General features: G+C 38.9%; 2 protein-coding genes across 3 annotated transcripts; one reads left to right on the top strand and one right to left on the bottom strand.

Moving 5' to 3' along the window:
- Nucleotides 1-153: 153 nt before the first annotated feature.
- Nucleotides 154-4034, bottom strand: LOC111811690 (uncharacterized). The gene is made up of 5 exons (XM_023698686.2): nt 3720-4034; nt 2284-3455; nt 2087-2159; nt 837-989; nt 154-352 (listed from the first exon to the last, which is right to left on the bottom strand). Exons 1-4 carry the CDS (start codon nt 3831-3833, stop codon nt 849-851), a joined length of 1500 nt encoding a protein of 499 aa, XP_023554454.2. The 5' UTR covers nt 3834-4034; the 3' UTR covers nt 154-352; nt 837-848.
- A 3009-nt stretch (nt 4035-7043) lies between these two features.
- LOC111811643 (phototropin-2) lies at nt 7044-18669 on the top strand. Of its 2 annotated transcripts, none has more exons than XM_023698595.2 (23): nt 7044-7219; nt 8325-8852; nt 9001-9183; nt 9673-9704; nt 9818-10043; nt 10274-10475; nt 10572-10642; nt 11996-12102; nt 12227-12279; nt 12384-12476; nt 12574-12633; nt 12893-12982; nt 13255-13331; nt 13932-14016; nt 14190-14270; nt 15202-15305; nt 16626-16675; nt 17359-17462; nt 17553-17675; nt 17782-17833; nt 17901-18013; nt 18098-18238; nt 18342-18669. In XM_023698595.2, the coding sequence occupies exons 1-23, from the start codon at nt 7047-7049 to the stop codon at nt 18453-18455; spliced, it is 2862 nt and encodes a 953-aa protein (XP_023554363.2). In that variant the 5' UTR covers nt 7044-7046; the 3' UTR covers nt 18456-18669. The 2 variants fall into 2 exon arrangements, with proteins under 2 accessions (XP_023554363.2, XP_086974219.1); XM_087118093.1 differs by having other exon boundaries at nt 12381-12476.
- Nucleotides 18670-18897: the final 228 nt, after the last annotated feature.

The raw sequence follows: 18897 nt of genomic DNA, 5'->3' as shown, positions 1-18897 counted from the left end.
TATTCTATCGCATTTAATAAGTAAATATATCTATGAGCTTTTTATCTTAAAAATGGACTAAAACTTGAAAATGGTTAAAAATGTAAACCTTTTTAATAAATAAATGAATTTAATTTTATAATAGATAATTAGAAATAAAAAAATAAAATCAAGTTTAGGACTCATTAAATACTTCTTCATTAGACTAAAAGAACGTCTAAGTTATTCCATAATAACTTACCATAATTTATAATGATATGATAGGCTAACAATCTCGAGATAACACAAACTAAGAAATTGATAAGTATATAAATAAAACGTCAAAACAACTCCGACGTACTTTTCTCCCACAAGAGAGTTGGCATCATTGGCCCTGCATAATCAAACAAAACCAACCTAAAAAATCAATCTAAACGCTTTAAGAACTTTACGAAAGATCTGAGCATGTTTGAAATGACTTCTTAAATTTTTAAAAAAGTGTTTTTAAGCACTTAAAAGTCGTTCTACGCTAACACTAAAGAGTACACAAAACTAATTGATGAAGAGATTATGTTTCATTTAATTCTCGACTTTTGAAATATTTACTTCGGTTCTTGCACCTTTAACTTTTGCCTATTCTAATCTTACTTTTGAAACGCATATTATTGTATAAAAAAAATTCATGTTCCAATTTTGCAAGCAAAGACAGAGGATAGATGTTTTATAAGTGCAAGAACCGAAGTAATAGATGTGTTCATACTTTGAGCACATATAAGAAAAGTTAGCAACCCGCCGCTTACAAAGAGGACATGACCCAAAAGAAAAATTGAAACATAATAACACATCCATTAACTTGCTATAGACATTATAGAAGTTACCTTTTCGTAAGACTATTTGGCTAGAATGTTTCTCCATTTATCTTTTAGGTCCACCGGGGTACGAGTGTTATCGAATACGTGATGACCGAATTCCAAAATTTTCTTCCAAGGAACATTTTTACTGTCTGTAGAAGAGAATCTATGAACTCCTTCCTGAAAAAAGTAGTTTTAGTTAGCATAAGGAAGAAACAAATAATGATTAGAAAAAAACGTTTAGTATTTGGTCATCTCTTCTCATGACCAATATGAGCTACTTTCATTGTCCTTTGACCTTAGTAGGATTCAAAAATGAGACAAGATGCATAATCAAGGGCATCTTTCGATGCAGATTCGGAAGAGAGTTCGTAGATATTAGTAAACGACATGAATGAATTGAGAGCACGGAGCAGCTTGAACTTGAAAATTCTTTTAATGCAAGAGAAATCGTCAGAAAACTTTTCTACATGGTAGATCATGTCAACCAGCTTTGCTAACATTCAGATGAGAACTTAGTTTTCCATTCTAAGAATCATGCCAGGTGCGTTCAAATATTTATCTTCCCCTTCTGCATGATCTAATCATTTTGGGGCTGAGATTTAATAATAAAAAATAAATAAAAACAAGAACAACTGGATCACACATAACGGTTGATTCTAGTCTGAAAGATGAAATCTAACTTGAGATCCCACATCGGTTGGGGAGGAGAACGAAACACCTTTTATAAGGGCGTATAAACCTCTCCCTAGCAAATTCGTTTTAAAAACCTTGAAGGAAAGCCCAAAGAATACAATATCTGCTAGCGGTGGGCCTGAGCCGTTACAAATGGTATTAGAGCCAGACACTGGACGATGTGTCAGCGAGTAGGCTGTTCCCCAAAGGGGGGGTAGACACAAGGTAGTGTGCCAATAAGGACACTGGCCCGAAGGGGGATAGACACGAGGTAGTGTGCCAGAAAGAACACTGGGCCCCGAAGGGAGGTGAATTTGGTGGGGGTCCAACATCGATTGGAGAAAGGAATGAGTGCCAGCGAGGACGCTGGACCCTGAAAGAGGGTGGATTGTAAGATCCCACATTGGTTGGGGAGGAGAACGAAAAGGGTGTGGAAACCTCTCCCTAGAAGATGTGTTTTAAAAACCTTGAAGGGAAGCCCAGGAGGGAAGGCCCAAAGAGGACAATATCTGCTAGCGGTGGGCTTGGGCCGTTACATCTAATAACGATTAAAGATGCTAAAAGTCCAAAACATCTTAATTAATCAACTGATGAATTGGTACCTTCAACATTTCCTCCTCTTCAGTGGACCAACGCATTCTCTTACGCTTCCCGCCATGAAAATCAAAGCTTTTGCTGCAAATCAGAAAATGATAGTTAGTTGTAATTACTTTTATAATCAGAAACTGCTGAAAAACACCTGCAATGCACTGCAATCCAGTAATGTAGAAATTGAATGTTAGCCTATAAACAGACTTACAATTGATTACGAGAGGCTGGTTGCATCCTTAAATTCCTGGATGCAGAAGCTTTCTCAATTTTGGTAGCATGATCTTTCCCAGGACTTGAAGTTTGTAAACGCAACGACTTTCTCGGAGAATTAAATTTCTGTCGGTTTGATCTTCTGTTAGCTTTGATTTTAAAGCGTTTTTTCTTCATGATCGTTTCATCCTTCAAATCGTTATTTCCAGATGCAAGACCGGTATCTTCAAACATCCCTTCGTTGTTGGGATGGATTTGTTCTCCACCATCATCTTTGTCTTGTTCTTGAGGTTCTTGAGCAGTCTCCCCATCACGATATGCACTAGTAGTTGCTGGTTGACCTCGATCCTTCGCAATTTCATCATCCTGAAGGTTATCGGTTGACCTTAAGTTTTCTTCGTCCATCATTTCCCCATCTTCATCTTCTAAACTTTCTACCTGATGTGTTCCTAATGTGTCAGCCTCACGAGTTTCCTCTTCATTCATCGAATCCTCACACGGCTGAACTTCAGGAGTTGAATAAACGCCCTTGCTAATATTAGACACAATAGGACCATCATGATTTTCGCCAATAACCCCCACCGTCGACGTTGCTTGAACATCTCTTGCTATTCTCACATGGTCTTCCCTTTCATTACTCTGATTTTGCCCGACCTGCGTATCCTGATCTCGTGAGCTATCGTTGCCCCAACGACTTCCATGATTAGGCTGGTTCGCATCCACTCCACGAGTTGAAACATTAGATGCCTTCTTCTTACCTGCCTCTCCTATCTGCAGCAAATTGCCACCACCAACCATCCTGGTATCAACGAAATTAGACAACGCTCTCTTCGCCACCATAGCATTTCTCCTCGATTCGTTTACACGAACCAAAGCTCTTTTATATGAACAATAAGGACAATAGAAGCGCCCTTCTTCATCGAACGAAGGTTCACATGACATACAGAGCTCATGAAGAGCAATTGGACATCCAATTTCAGTACAGACCAATAGATCACCACTCTTGTCGCATCTAATACAAGTGTCTTTCTGAAAGCAATCTATATTATCCAACACATCATTAGTTTCATTCCTCGATGCCTCATGAACAGTGTTGTCTTCTGCATTCAGCACATCCTTACAAGATAAAAATCCATCATTCGGAGTGTTGCCTTCTGCATTCGGCGCATCCTGACCAGATACAAATCCATCGTTTTTTCAGCAAACATTCTCTTCCCTTTCTTCGAATTTGTATTAGGAAAAATCAAGTTAACACTAAAGATTAGGTCTATCAAACATTTGCTCAGCAAAAATCCAAGCGAGTAACAACGACGTCCTCGTGGATCACAGTTCAGTTTCAGTCGCGAAGAGCAACGGAACAATGAAACGATTTGCTTTGCGAGAAGAAAAAGAAAACGGCTCCATAGCTAAAAACAAAGAGAAATGAATACGAACCTGGTCAGAGAAGGAGGGAGACGCCACAGGTGGCGGAGTAGAAGTGGCGGAACGCCGGGAAAGCCTGGACTTCCCGCCACGGCGACTCTTGGTCCTCACCGTCTTCCGGCACATTTACGAACCCTAATCTTTCAGAATCTTGAGTGCTCAATCAACACAACGAATGAGAACGACTGAATTTCTTCCCCAATTCGAGATGAAGAACAATTCCGTTTTCCCTCGAAAAATTGTTCTTTATGCAGACAATGAAGGTGACAATCTCGATTCGAAACCATTTTAATTTTGTACTAAAAATACCATTTTTATTTCGAACGCAAATTAATCGTTAGAACAATTTTAATAATTCTTTTTTTTATAAAATAAACTATTAATAATGAACGCAAAAGGTCAATTTTGGTTGAGTTTAATTTTTTTTTTAAAAAAAAAATTTAACATTTTTAATCATGTTTTTATTATTTATTTTATAGTATATAAATATTTGAATTATCAATTAAATTTTTTAGAAAGTCAACCCTCAACGAACATAAAATGATATTTTATTTATTAATGTTCTAAACGTGAATAAATATAATTTTTAATAATAAATAAATAAATAAAAAGTCTAATAATTTAACTAAACCTGAGAAATAGAGTATTTGTTTGGATTATGAATTCTATTGAGTTCTTCACGTCATTAATTCGAAATTCCAATTTTGCCCCTCACCGACGGCGGTGGCGGTGTCGCGGTCGCCGCAGCTCACAAAATCCAAACAACAAAAAGCGAAAAAAAAAAAAGGGTTTATTATAACAAACGCGAATTAACATAAATTAATTGTACTTTCTAGTAGATAATGAGACCATTCAGAGCGTGATCTATCCATCTCGTTCTTCCATTGAATCTTCTCGCGCCTGGATCAGGTCTGAATCTCTCAGTCTCGACTTCTAATTTGTGGTTAATTTGTTTACTCTTTTTTATTAACTTTGAGCGGAGGGGTTATCAATTCTTTTATGCGGTGGGATGTTGATCATCGGATATGGATACTGCGTTTGATCAGTTTATATCACATTGTGAAATTTGGATTCAGAATTGGATTTTATTTTCGTTCTTCCTTATTTGTATGCAGTTATTCTCATGGCTTCGAGTGGTAACAAGGAGCTTCTGTCTGGAAAACAGGTAAATTATGGTGCCGCGGTGTGCGATGACTATATACTGTTTGTTTATATAGTTTTAATATTGTTCAGTAAGCAATTGAATATGAAATTTGTCGTGTCTACGCTAAGATTCATGTTCATATACTGAAGTTCATGGCTCTTTTACTCGATTACTATTGCTTCAATTTGACTCATAAATCATTCGATCTTTACGTTTTTCAGTACTTTGTGTAAGGGACAAGATGGGGGGTTGATTCATAAATCGTTGTTCCCATTTGTTTTTTGAAACGAGGTTGAAGAAGTCAGTCTCGAGACCAGAATTCTATTATCCACATATCTTGTGGGCAACTGCTGTATCGGAATTATTGTCGCACTTCGATTCAAAACTTTACGTGAGCATAACTGGGGCCTAGCCTCATCTTCACTGAGAAAGTTCGCTCATTTGAAGTTCGTCTAGTTGTTCGGTACTCCTTGACCATCTGGGTAGCATTTGATTGGTCTTGTAGCACTAAGATCAGTTCTAAAACTAATATGAACAAAGAGACATCAATCATACAATATATTTCAATGAAGATGTGAAGAAAATATTGTTGAAATTATTAAAAACTATTTCAATTCATGCCACATTGAAGCAATATGAAGTTTCATGTTATAAATTTTGGCTGGATCACAGTTTAATAGTTTCATTTTGAGGTTACATAAAGTCATGTTATTTGTAAGTAGACTTGGAAAATACAGTGAAAGAAGCATTTGTGCTTTTCTTTAGCTAATGGCTAAGTTTATTTGTAATTCTATGTAGTTTAGGTTGCACGTAGAATCATTCAAGCTCAACATGATCACTCTTGCTTTTGGATTGATATGAATCTCAAACAAGTGTTCTTGCGTTGAGATATTTGATCAACAAGAATCATTCAGGCTAGACATGATCGATCTTGTTTGTGGAATGATTCGAATTTCAAACAATGCACTCACCTGTTTCTCCACCTCCTTGTCTCTGTGCAGTACTTTCACAAACATGGATGGAAAGACTCCGATCGATGTTGCTAAGCTAAACAACCAGAATGAGGTGCTGAAGTTGCTCGAAAAGGATGCCTTCCTGTAACTAAAACATTTGTGCCTAAGTTACTGCATCTAAAATATGCCAGTAGATATTGTCCTATTTGGGCTTTTCTTTTCGAGCTTCTCTTCAAGGTTTTTAAAACGCGTTTGCTAAGGAGGGGTAACATCCTTGTAAAGAATGTTTCATTTTTCTTCCCAACCGATGTGAGATCTCACAATCCACTCCTTTTGGGATCCAGCCTCCTCGCTGGACTTGTTCCCTTCTTCAATTGATGTGGGACCCTCCAATCCACTCCCTCTGAGGGCTTAGCATCTTTGTTGGCGCACCGCCCCGTGTCCACCTCTCATTCGGGGTTCAGCCTCTTCGTTTACACATCGTCCGATGTCTGGTTAAGCCTACATGATATTGTCTTTTTTGGACTTTCCCTTTTGATTTTCGTAACAAAAATCGAGGGTACTTATTGCACATCATCATCAGAGAATACGTGATTGAGAATTTAATAACATGAACGACAATTGCACATTTAAAGGCAGACGTAAAATTAAAAAAAAAAAAAAAAAAACTACTTGAAGAAACAAAAGAGATTTTTCTGTCATGGACAAGAAAGCTAAAAGGGTTATTCCATTTGAAAGCAATAGAAAAGGGAAAAAGAACTAAAAGCCCAAAGCAGGAGAGGGCGGTGGGGACACTTCGTAATAGCCTTACATGGATGGATCATTATTGTTTGGCAACTCAGAAGATACCTCCAAATTTTCCCGGAAAATGAGAGAAACTCAGAATTCCACCTCTCTTGTTCATCGTTAGATAACGATAATTCATCGCAAGCTTCATGGGGTCTGGAATCCGCCAATGCCATATCATAATCCTACGGTCGTCCTCTTTCACTTTCATGCCGTCTTCTCTGGAGCAGATATTTCTGTTCATCAATGAAAAAGTTGAACCGGACAAATTCCATATGGTGAGAAAATATCAAGACCCTTTGATTTTTGTAACGAAACTGCTTGTTTTATCCACTTTTTTCATATGGGGTTTATCGATAGTGATGGAAAATCCATTGAAATTTCTGAAAAAACTAGGTCTACCAACATCGCAGCTAGCATTCATACATACCCAGAAAAGAAAAAACGTAGGGAGTGATGTTTTTTCTTAAGTTTTTATGCTGTTTTTCGTTCATATTAACTCTGAAACTTCTTCTTCCAACATTGTTCATTCGAGTGTGTAGTGCTGGTATATCAGGCAAAATGATGTTTAGTAATAGAAAGAGATCACTGTTGCGCAAAATATCCCCATTGGAGCTTCTTCCTTGCAGGTGAGCACCTGTTTGAGTTTATCCTGTTCTGTTTATCTGTTTTTCATTAACATATTAAGAAGGTATTTAATTCTCATTGTTCCTTGATTTCAAATGGGTGTCTGAAGTTTTTGTGCTAGCTGATGATCCATGGTAGCAGAAGTTCAGTTTCTGCTATGTTCTTCATTTTCATTCTGATGGTTGTTTTGAAGTTTTGTGTTCTTGAGCTTGTCTAGAGGGCTCATTGGAAGAATTCCCAGATTAGTTCTGTTCTAAGTCTGTTGAATTCTGTGATTATTTGTTGGTAAACCAATTGTTAGTGGAAGATAGTTGAGAGAGGCAGTATCTTCTGTCATATGGCTGTAGTGATGTTATAAATGCTATTGCCCTTTTGTACATGTGTGAGATCCCGCATTGGTTGGAGAGGGGGAACGAAGCATTTCTTATAAAGGTGTGAAAACTTTTTCCTAGTAGACGCGTTTTAAAATCGTGAGGCTGACGGCGATACGTAACGGGTAAAAGTGGACAATATCTGTTAGTGGTTAGTATGGGCTGTAACAAATGGTATTAGAGCTAGACACTGGGCGGTATGTTAGCGAGGACACTGGGCTCCCAATGGGGTGGATTGTGAGATCCCACATTAGTTGGAGATGGGAACGAAACATTCCTTGTAGGGTGTGGAAACCTCTCTCTAGTAGACGTGTTTTAAAACCGTGAGGCTGATGGCGATATGTAACGGGTAAAAGCGGACAATATTTGCTAGCAGTGGGCTTGGGTTATTACAAATGGTATCAAAGCTAGACACTGGGCTGTGTTCTAGGGAAGACGCTGGGCTCCCAAGGGGGGTGGATTGTGAGATTCCACATTGGTTGGAGAGGGGAACAAAACATTCCTTATAAGGGTGTGGAAACATCTCCCTAGTAAACGCATTTTAAAACCGTAAGGCTGACGGTGATACGTAACGGACCAAAACAGACAATATCTGCCAGCAGTAGGCTTGGGCTGTTACAACATGTCCGTATTGAATGGAATACAATGAGTATCCACCTTGCTTTTTCCCATTCGCTTTTTGCTTTTCCTTTGATTACGATTCGAGTTTCATACTTTCGCTCGTTTGATTCAACAGTATCTTCCGTACACGTGCAAGAGAGAAAGATCAAAAAATGGATGAGAAGAGTGAAACCAAAGAGCCATCAAGGTCTAATCTGTCATATCCTTCTCATCAAATCAGCCCTACAGAGAAGAGGACACCAATTGAAGTCTTTCAAGTGCCTGAAAGTTTAGGAGATGACCATTCCAAAGGAGAGAGTGATGCCACTCATGATCAGGTTGGGGCAAAATCAACCGACACTTCCCTTTGTCCTGCTGCCAGCATGAAAGCATCTAAAAAGTGGATGGCATTTGAAGGTGAAAACTTAGATATAACAAAGGCATACACAAAGAGCTTCAGTGGTAGCTTTGGGTCATCTTTTACTGAACTCTTGGAAACAACCATGACAAAAAAGACTGCAGAGAAGAATAACATCGGCGATTTATCGTCGTTGACGTATGTTATCTCAGATGCAACAAAACCGGATTGCCCCATCGTGTTTGCCAGTGATAGGTTCTTGGTTATGACTGGATATACATTGGAGGAGCTCATTGGAAGGAACTGGTAAGAAATGAATCAAGTATTGTTATGTGATAGATATCAAGTTTGTTATTTGATACCCTGTTTAGTTGAAACCAATGAAGATGAACTTTCCCTGAAAGCTAAAAGTAGTTTTTTTTTCCCCTTTTCATGTTGATGTTGTTCTATACAGCCGTTTTCTTCAAGGACCGGAGACGGATAAGAACGAAGTAGCAAAAATACGAGATGCAATCGGAAAGGGGAATAGCTACTGTGGCAAGCTCTTGAACTACAAGAAGAATGGTACTCCTTTCTGGAATCTTCTCACTGTTGGGCCTGTCAAGGATTCCCATGGCAACATCATCAAGTTTATCGGGTCTGTATTTCTACTTTTTTCTTGTATTCACTTACGAAGAAGTAGTTAGAGATGGACGGAGAACTATGAGAGTTTGCTTTTCTTTCATTTTCTAATAGCGGTCCCTTATTTGGTCTTCGAACCAGTCATTAATGGTCGGCTTCATTGGTATCTTTTCGGTATGCGTTCTGAACACTTTCATTTTTAGTGTCTCATCTTCTCTAGAGAAGGGAAACTCGAACATCTCGAGGGGATGGTCTAACTAAATAAACTTTTTCTTTTTCATTACTTCCATGGTCGTGCCTCGTGGCACAACCGCACCGGTACTATTGAAATGGTTTGTCAGTAGAGATGTTCCCACAGGCGCCCTAGATTGGCTGTTTTAATCTGAGCTGTTTCACCAACTACGCTTTTCAATTAATTTATTCAGTTGTTTTGCTGCTATTTTGGGTTCAATGTTACTACTAAGCAAGTCGATACACTGACTGACATTCCTGTGGCGTTTCTCAGAATGCAGGTTGAAATTGGCAAAAACACAGAAGGTATGAAGAAGTAATCATGTTGAAATAAAACAATACTCGATGGTTCGCTCGTTTCCTCTGATTTGGAATGGAAGCATTTGCTTGCTTAACTTCTCTCATCTTTGATATCCTAGAAAAAGAGAAGTCCATGAGGTCCATGTCCATGACAGAGGTACAAGCTGAGAAGGTAATTAGGTCCATTGAGGTCGAAGCTGCGAAAAGTCTAAGATCTTACGTTCAGTCGAAAAGGCATGATGCAGATAGAAAGCACGAAGAGCCAGAAACGATTGGTGTTGATTATGCTCTGCACAAGGCTGTGGATGATGAGAATACTAGCACAGCTGATAACCAAAAGGCTCGGTTAGATCTAAAAAACGCTCTATCCTATTTCAATTCATACGAGTAAATAATAGAATCAGGATTACGAATTAGTTAAGTGAACGAGGGAAGGACGATGCGACCGTATATACATATATATTCATGTCTATTAAACCAATGGCCTGATATTCTACTCAAGGCTGACTCTTTTGGTACTCTCACACCCTTTTTGTTTGTAAGAATCACATTTCAGGACCCTTGTTCTTATGCAGGTTCAAAGAAAGTGCTCTAGGATCTGCAGTCAAACGTGAAGAACAGACAGTTCTTGAGACGTCTGTTTTCAAGCTTAGGGACGGTGATCGTATCGCTACAAGAGAAAGGGACATACGTCAAGGAATTCAGTTGGCTACCACATTGGAACGAATTGAGAAGAAATTTTTTATCACGAACCCAAGGCTTCCTGATAATCCTATTGTGAGTCGAGAGTCTTTTCGGTTTTCTATTGCCCTATATGAAACTTGTTTTGGTTGAAATATTTAAAATGGTTGTTTTTGACATTTTTTCTTGCAGATATTTGCATCTCATAGGTTTCTTCATTCCACAGAATACACGTGCGAAGAAGTTCTTGGGAGAAACTTTTGGTAGAATTTCACTATGTTCTTTTCTTCTGTTTTAACACTTCAAGTTGTTTTTTAATCTTTTTCAGCATCCTTAATGTTATTCTCTCATGTTGTCCCTTTTTCTTCTGTGTGTTACACCGCCTCGTGTCCACCCCCCTTCGGTGCTCAGCCTCTTCGGTGTCTGGCTCTAATACCATATGTAACAGCCCAAACCCGCCACTAGCAGATAATGTCCTCTTTGGGCTTTCCCTTCTGGGCTTCCCCTCAAGGTTTTAAAACGCGTGTGCTAGGAAGAGGTCTTCACACCCTTATAAAGAATATTTCGTTCTCCTCCCCTACCGACGTGGGATCTCACAATGATTTTCTCTGAATATGTAGTGATACTCATAGATTCTTGACTTAAACCAACCAATTATCTTTTCAATGGCTTTTGAAGTTAATATGTTCTGGTCTTCTTTCCAATGCCTTGATACCACCATCTATCAAGATCAATGAGTGGTTCATGGAGCAGCATCCACACTCACATGGTCCATCCCTCCTCTCTTAAAAGGTTGTCTGCTCATCCTTGATTTTCCCATTTTCAATATACCATGGTTCTTTGGTGTAAGAACAGAGTGGTTCCCTTGCAATTTCTTTATATATGAATCCAAGCTACGTTTCCAAGATAATCTTACGATCGATTAATAGGCTTGGCCAGAAAGTGCTATTGCCTCGATCATTTGTGTAACAGCCCAAGCCCACCGCTAAGAAATACTGTTCACTTTGGCCCGTTATGTATCGTCATCAGCCTTAGGGTTCTAAAACGCGTCTGTTAAGGAGAGGTTTCCACACTCTTATAAAGAATGATTTGTTCCACTCTCCAACCAATTTGGGATCCTACAATCCATCTTCCTTGGGGACCCAGTGTCCTCGCTGGCACACCGCCCAGTGTTTGGCTCTGATACCATTTGTATCCTTATAAGAAATGTTTCATTCCCCTCTCCAATCGATGTGAGATCTCACAATTCACCCCCCTTGGGGGCCCAAATCTTCGCTGGCACATCGCCTGGTGTCTGGGTTTGATACCATTTGTAACAGTCCAAGCCCACCACTAACAGATATTGTCCGTTTTGGCTTGTTACGTATTGTCGTCAGCCTCACGGTTTTAAAATGCACCTGTTAGGGAGAGGTTTCTACACTCTCATAAAGGATACTTCGTTCCACTCTCCCACCAATGTGGGATCTCACAATTTATGTGGGTAGTCATTGTTCTAGTGTTACAATCAGCTTTCATTGCTCCCTTGTTTTCACTGCATCAGTATTAAACTTCTATAAGAAAAACAAATAGATTTATAATAAGTATTTACAGCCACTTTAATTTGTTTCATTCCACAGGTTTCTTCAGGGACTTGAAACAGATCAAGTAACTGTCTCAAAGATAAACGATGCAATTGAAGAACAAAGAGAAATCACTCTTCAGATAATCAACTATACAAAGAGTGGTAAATAAAATGGTTTTGTTTTTTCACCTTAAGTAGTACTTTTGAGTCTTACAACTTTGAAGAACCTCAATTTATTGTACTTTTTTTACTGTGTTGATGCCAATTTTGATCTCATGATTCATAGGAAAAAAGTTCTTGAATTTGTTCCACTTGCAACCCGTGTATGATCAAAAGAAGGTATGATCTGATTCTTCTTCTAATAATCAATTAGAATTCGTACTTTCGATCCATTTCAAGTTTCATATGGTCGGATCTTCTCTTCACTCTCCCTATATTAACAGGGCGAGCTTCAATATTTCATTGGCGTGCTACTTCATCTAAAACGTTCGAAAGACCGGCTTTTAGATCGGATGAAGCATGAACGAACTAAGCTGGTAATTATTGCTCTTTATTTTCCCCCATTCTTATTATGAATCTTTACTTTATATCTTACTTTATTTAGGTGCTTTATCAATTATACATTTTTCCTAGGTCAAAGATATAGCAGAAAGTGTCGATAGGGCTGTTCGAGAACTTCCCGACGCCAACTTGGTAGGGGTTTTCAGTTATTTTTCCTTGTTATTGGATTTGTTGATGTCTTTTCGGTGACCGTTTTGATCGACTTCCTTTTTCTTCTTTTGACTGTTACGGTTTGGTTTTACTTTCGTCCTCGGAAGTATACACTATTCTATGACTTCCTCGACTTATGGGAAGATGTAGTGAAACGTTTTAGATATGCCGATATTTCCCTTTAGAAGTTCGGTTCTTTGGCAACAGCTTATGCGAGTTTCCATTTTATGAATAATATCAGAAACCAAGGAATTTCTGGGCAATCTACTGTCAGCCAGTCTTACCAAGGCCTCACAAGAAGTACAGTCCTTCCTGGATAGCCATACAAAAGGTACACGTATCGTTCTTCGTGTTCATAATGTAAGATGATATCAATGTTAGAACAGTGCCATCAGTCTGTACATTTGCCTTCAAAGAATTCGCCCGAAAAAAAAAGTATTATTTCAAAACACCTTCGACTCTGTTTTTTCGGATTTTGAATTTCGACGAATAGATGTTTTGCATGCTTTCTTTTGCCGCTTACCATTAAATGACATACAAGACGAGATGAGATGAGTTAAAAATTACTTAGTTATTTCTTTCAATGTCTACATTGTTTCATAGATTACCAGTCATGGTGAAAAGATAGGACTCCATCATTTTAAGCCAATAAAACCTCTGGGTTTTGGAGACATTGGAAGGTAAATTCATCATTTAAGCTTGAATATTTTTTAATCTTGTCAGTGTTTTAAGAGCTAATTTTACCTAGATATAGAGTTACTGATAAATCGTTTCGTTTCAGTATGAATAACTAATACAAGAAGTGCTCGAACTACCACATTCATATAAAGTTGAGCTATTGGGTTAGGGTAAATTTGGTCACTTGGATATTATTTTGATTAACAACTCTCGAAACGCGCACGTTTAATATTTAATATCGAAATGTGGTTAGATGATATCACAGAGGTTGCTACTAATATGAAAAGCAGCTAGATTAGCACAAACTTAATCATTTTATACGTTCTAAACCTTCTCTCGCTAAGAACACGTGCACAACTTCTCTCTCTGAGTAGATTGGTGGGTTGATGCTTAGAAGCATTTTTGTGAAATCCCATCTCGGTTGGAGAGGGGAACGAAACATTCCTTATAAGGGTGTGGAAACCTCTCCCTAGTAGACGCATTTTAAAACTTTGAGGGAAAGCCTGGAAGGGAAAACCCAAAAAAGACAATATCTGCTAGCCGTGAGCTTGAGCTGTGAACGTAAATTTGAAGCTCCTAATCAAAAGTAATGGTTTTTGCAGTGTTCATTTGGTAGAACTGAATGGAACAGGTGAACTCTTTGCAATGAAGGTTATCGAGAAGTCGGTAATATTAAATCGTAACAAGGTAAAAATAATTTACCGTCTGATTCTTAATTTTTCATATTTCCCCCATGTTGGAAATAATACATTGCAGTTCAAAGAAGGATTTAAAAGCTAATGTATAAAGAGATTCAGTAATTTTTTGTTCTTTGTTTGGGGGTAAAAAAAATATGCATTTCCTTGTTTGTTGAAGAACAGGTTCACCGAGCATGCATGGAAAGGGAAATCATATCACTTTTGGATCATCCTTTCATGCCAACACTATACTCTTCATTTCAGGTATTCAGAAGTTGGTAAACTTTTTAATTTTGAGTAGTTTGATCGTCTCCGTAGCAAAGCCATGAGAACTTAAGCTCAAAGTGGACAATATCATACCATTGTGGAGAGTCGTGATTTCTAACATGGTATTAGAACCATGCCCTTAACTTAGCCATGTCAATAGAATCCTCAAATGTTGAACAAAGAAGTTGTGAGCCTCGAAGGTGTAGTCAAAAGTCACTCAAGTGTCGAACAAAGGGTATACTTTGTTCGAGGACTCCAGAGAGGGAGTCGAGCCTCGATTAAGGGGAGGCTGTTCGAGGGCTCCAAAGGTCTCGGGGGAGGCTCTATAGTGTATTTTGTTCGAGGGGAGGATTGTTGGGAGGGAGTCCCACATTGGCTGATATAGGGAATGATTATGGGTGTGAGGCCTCTTGGGGAAGCCCAAAGCAAAGCCTTGAGAATTTAAGCTCAAAGTGGACAATATCATACCATTGTGAAGAGTCGTAATTTCTAACATGGTATTAGAACCATGCCCTTAACTTAGCCATGTCAATAGAATCCTGAAATGTTGAACAAAGAAGTTGTGAGCCTCGAAGGTGTAGTCAAAAGTGACTCAAGTGTCGAACAAAGGGTGTACTTTGTTCGAAGACTCCAGAGAGGGAGTCGAGCCTCGATTAAGGGGAGGCTATTCGAGGGCTCCAAAGGTCTCGGGAGAGGCTCTATAGTATACTTTGTTCGAGGGGAGGATTGTTGGAGGGAGTCCCACATTGGCTGATATAGGGAATGATCATGGGTGTGAGGCCTCTTGGGGAAGCCCAAAGCAAAGGCACGAGAACTTAAGCTCAAACTGGACAATATCATCCATTGTGGAGAGTCGTGATTCCTAACACCCATATCTGCACAAGTACCTGTTTATTATACTGACACTGTTGTCACTATGGCTTGTCAGACGCGTACACACATTTTTCTGATAATGGACTTCTGCCCGGGCGGAGAGTTATTTACGTTTCTTGACAATCAGCCAATGAAAATGTTTAAAGAGGAAGCTGCTGGGTACGTTGAGCTAATACTTTTTATATTCTGCACTCATGAACTTGTTCTTGTGGTGATATTGGGGATGTGATGGGAGCCTAAAACGATCTCTTCTTTCGTTTCTCGTGTGCTCGAGTGTGTTTTTTCCCTTGTCCTACAGAAGTACTGAATAATATCTATATTGCCGAGCTAGAGAACATGAACAATGGTGGATTAATTATCTGGAACTGAAGAAGCACCATCAAAGTCATGTTTCAATGTTTGGTTTCCATGTTAAAGTGCGCTCTCGAGCATGACACATGTTCTAAGACAATACCATGGAGTTTTTATGTAACAGCCCAAACCTGCCACTAGCAGTTATTGTCTGCTTTAGTCCGTTACGTATCGCCGTCAGCCTCACGGTTTTAAAACGCGTCTGCTAGGAAAAAGTTTCCACACCCTTATAAGGAATGTTTCGTTCCCTTCTCCAACCGATGTGGGATCTCACAATCCACCTCCCTTGGAGACCCATCATCCTCGTTAGCACACGGCCCGGTGCCTGGTTTTGATACCATTTGTAACAGCCCAAGCCCAACGCTAGTAGATATTGTTCGCTTTAGACCGTTACGTATCGTTGTTAGCCTCATGATTTAAAATGCGTCTGCTAGGGAGAGGTTTCCATACCCTTATAAGGAATACTTCGTTTCCCTCTCTTACCGATGTCAGATCTCACAATCCACTCCTCTTGGGGACCCAGCGTCCTCGTTGAGCGCCTGGCTCTGATACCATTTGCAATAGCCCAATCCCACCGCTAGCAGATATTGTCCGCTTTACCCCATTACGTATCACCATCAACTTCATGGTTTTAAAACACGTCTGCTAGACATAGGTTTCCACACCCTTATAAGAAATATTTCGTTCCCCTCTCCAACCCGTGTGGGATCTCACAATTTAGGCTTTGAGTGTTAGAAGATATTGATCACATTCTATTCAAAAGAATTTTTAGAGGGTTTGAGAGTCGCCCATGTGAGCTTTGGTCTTGCACTCGGTTTAGCGTGTCTCTTAGGGGCGTGTCTATAACTAAGTTTTTATTGTCATTATTCATTAGGTCTTATTCGGACCCTTTTTTCTTTTGTACGTTGCCTCAGTTTTGTAGGCTCTCTTTTTGTTCGTCCTTTTTCTTTCATTTTTATCAATAAACGTTCGGTTATTCATCGTTCTTGTTCCCATGATGCGAGATATTCACACTTATTACAATAGCTCCATGAAGTAAAGGGACTTGAATGCTTGCTTCTTTTTGTATAATAACACCTACACTCTGTGGCCTTTCAGCATTTAGTGACAAACATCACTATTTTTCAGGTTCTATGCTGCAGAAGTTGTCATTGCTTTAGAGTACCTTCACTGTTTAGGTAATTGTTGCTGCTTCTCTTATTTCTAAAGTAGTAAATTTCTTACATTTATTGCCCTGTATTAGAATCATCACTCCATTTCAAAAGAATGGTATTCTTCTAGATATTGTATCATGTATGTTTTTACAAAATGCACAAGGCCTTCACCTCCCGCCTGGCTCGGAACTGTTAAAATATACTTCATTCTCCTCTCCAACCGATGTGGGACCTCACAATCCATGGGGCCCAGCATCCTCTCTGGCATACCGCCTAGTGTTTGGCTCTGATACCATTTGTAACAACCCAAGCTCACCGCTAGCAAATATTGTCTGTTTTGGCCCACTACCTATCATCATTAGCCTCACAGTTTTAAAACGCGTCTATTAGGGAGAGGTTTCCACATCCTTATAAGAGATATTTCGTTCCCCTCTCGTGGGACCTTACAAAAAGTGTCTAGGTCCATGAACTTTCAATTTTGTTAAGTAAGTCCATGATAAATTCAATTTTAAAAAAAGTTAATTAATCTAAATTGAAAGTTTATGTCTAATAAAACCTTAACTTTTCAATTGTGTGTCTAGTAGATCCGTGAATTTTAAAAAATATCCCAATTGGAAGTATACTATATTCGGCTCTGTTTCAAAGCTTTGGTCATGTTATGACTCACATATCATCATATTCATGATCATTTTTTCAATTCCGTGCAGGTATTGTCTACAGGGACCTAAAACCCGAAAACATTCTACTCCAAAAAGACGGACATATCGTCCTCACCGATTTCGATTTATCATTTAAGACGTCGAATATACAAGTACATAACTATTTACTCGTTGAGACATGTTTAGATCTCCTTCCTATTTTTTAAGAGATTTGACACGAGAGCTTTATGCTCTTCTTGCAGACCACAAAATCTCCACCCCGGAAAAGGATTAAGGGATCTTGGCATAGATTGGTACCGACGTTCGTTGCTGAACCGATTGTACAACTGAATTCATTCGTAGGAACTGAAGAGTACATTGCTCCCGTATGATCGATCATAATCTTCATAGACAACTTTAGCCATTCCAAAAGTGTTAATAAACCTATCTGTTGGTTTTTTCTTCTAAGTTCATATCGTTTGTTTGTTGTAGGAGATCATTATGGGAGCCGGCCATAATAGTTCTATTGACTGGTGGACTCTTGGTAAGAAAGCTATTTTCCTTGAGGCTTTTCCTTATCCTTCTTTGATGGTTTGATGCATGGAATTCAGGTATTTTGTTGTATGAAATGCTCTATGGTCGCACACCCTTCAAAGGCAAGAACAGGAAGAAAACCTTTTCCAATATTTTGTTCAAGGACTTAACCTTTCCCCTTAGTATTAAGGTAAGTGGCTGTGGATGTTCTTCCTTTTCTGTGTTAAGGCTTCGATTTTGTTCGAGTTCTTGGTGTTCATGGTCAATGTTGCAGGTGAGTCTTGCAGGAAAGCAGCTGATTGATGCACTACTACAGAGAGACCCTGCACGTCGTCTAGGATCAAGTACCGGTTCCGATGAAATCAAACGACATCCATTTTTCCGTCATATAAACTGGCCTAAGATACGAACAATGGTAAATACTATTCTCTTTTGAACATCCACAGAAAGCTTAAGCAAGAAAGCACCTGAAAAGAAAATCTTCAAGATAAACAGCATTTGTTTGTCTTTGAATGCAGACTCCACCATCAACAGAAGTAGCCCTTCAGTTATTTGAGAGAGATCCAAAGGCTAATGATTTGCAGTGGGAAGATGGAGTGCTCAGTCACTCAATAGGCTCTGATATATTCTGAGGAACTCAATCTCGGCAGAAAAAATTAGCTTTGTTTATATGAGTACCATTCAACAATAAATCCATGATTAGTAGCCTCAAAGAAATCTCAAGGGGTGCCTTTATGATAACAACTTTGAGATATTTCGAGATACTCCCTCGTTCTAAAACTCCATTAGTTCTATGTATTTCATTTTTTATCACTTTCTATCAATGGGTTAAAAAATCAAGCCAAATTTGAAAATGTAAGGTCCTAAAAACAAAATCAACGGTTTTTAACCTTGATCTCAAACCTTGATCTCATCGACCTTAAATAAAAACTTAGTTATCAAACAAGACTTAAATAACTCAAAATCCCGGGTTGTTTAGGGTTGGCCAAACCCTCCGGAGAATTGGTGAGTTCGACAAGGAGCATAATACAAGGTCGAGGTTCGATCCTCGACACCTCATCTCAAATAACATAA

The sequence above is a fragment of the Cucurbita pepo genome, chromosome 15 (assembly GCF_057944985.1).
Source record: "Cucurbita pepo subsp. pepo isolate OVF chromosome 15, ASM5794498v1, whole genome shotgun sequence".
In the NCBI taxonomy this organism is placed as follows: Eukaryota; Viridiplantae; Streptophyta; class Magnoliopsida; order Cucurbitales; family Cucurbitaceae; genus Cucurbita; species Cucurbita pepo.
This window is presented reverse-complemented; position numbering and strand designations above follow the sequence as displayed.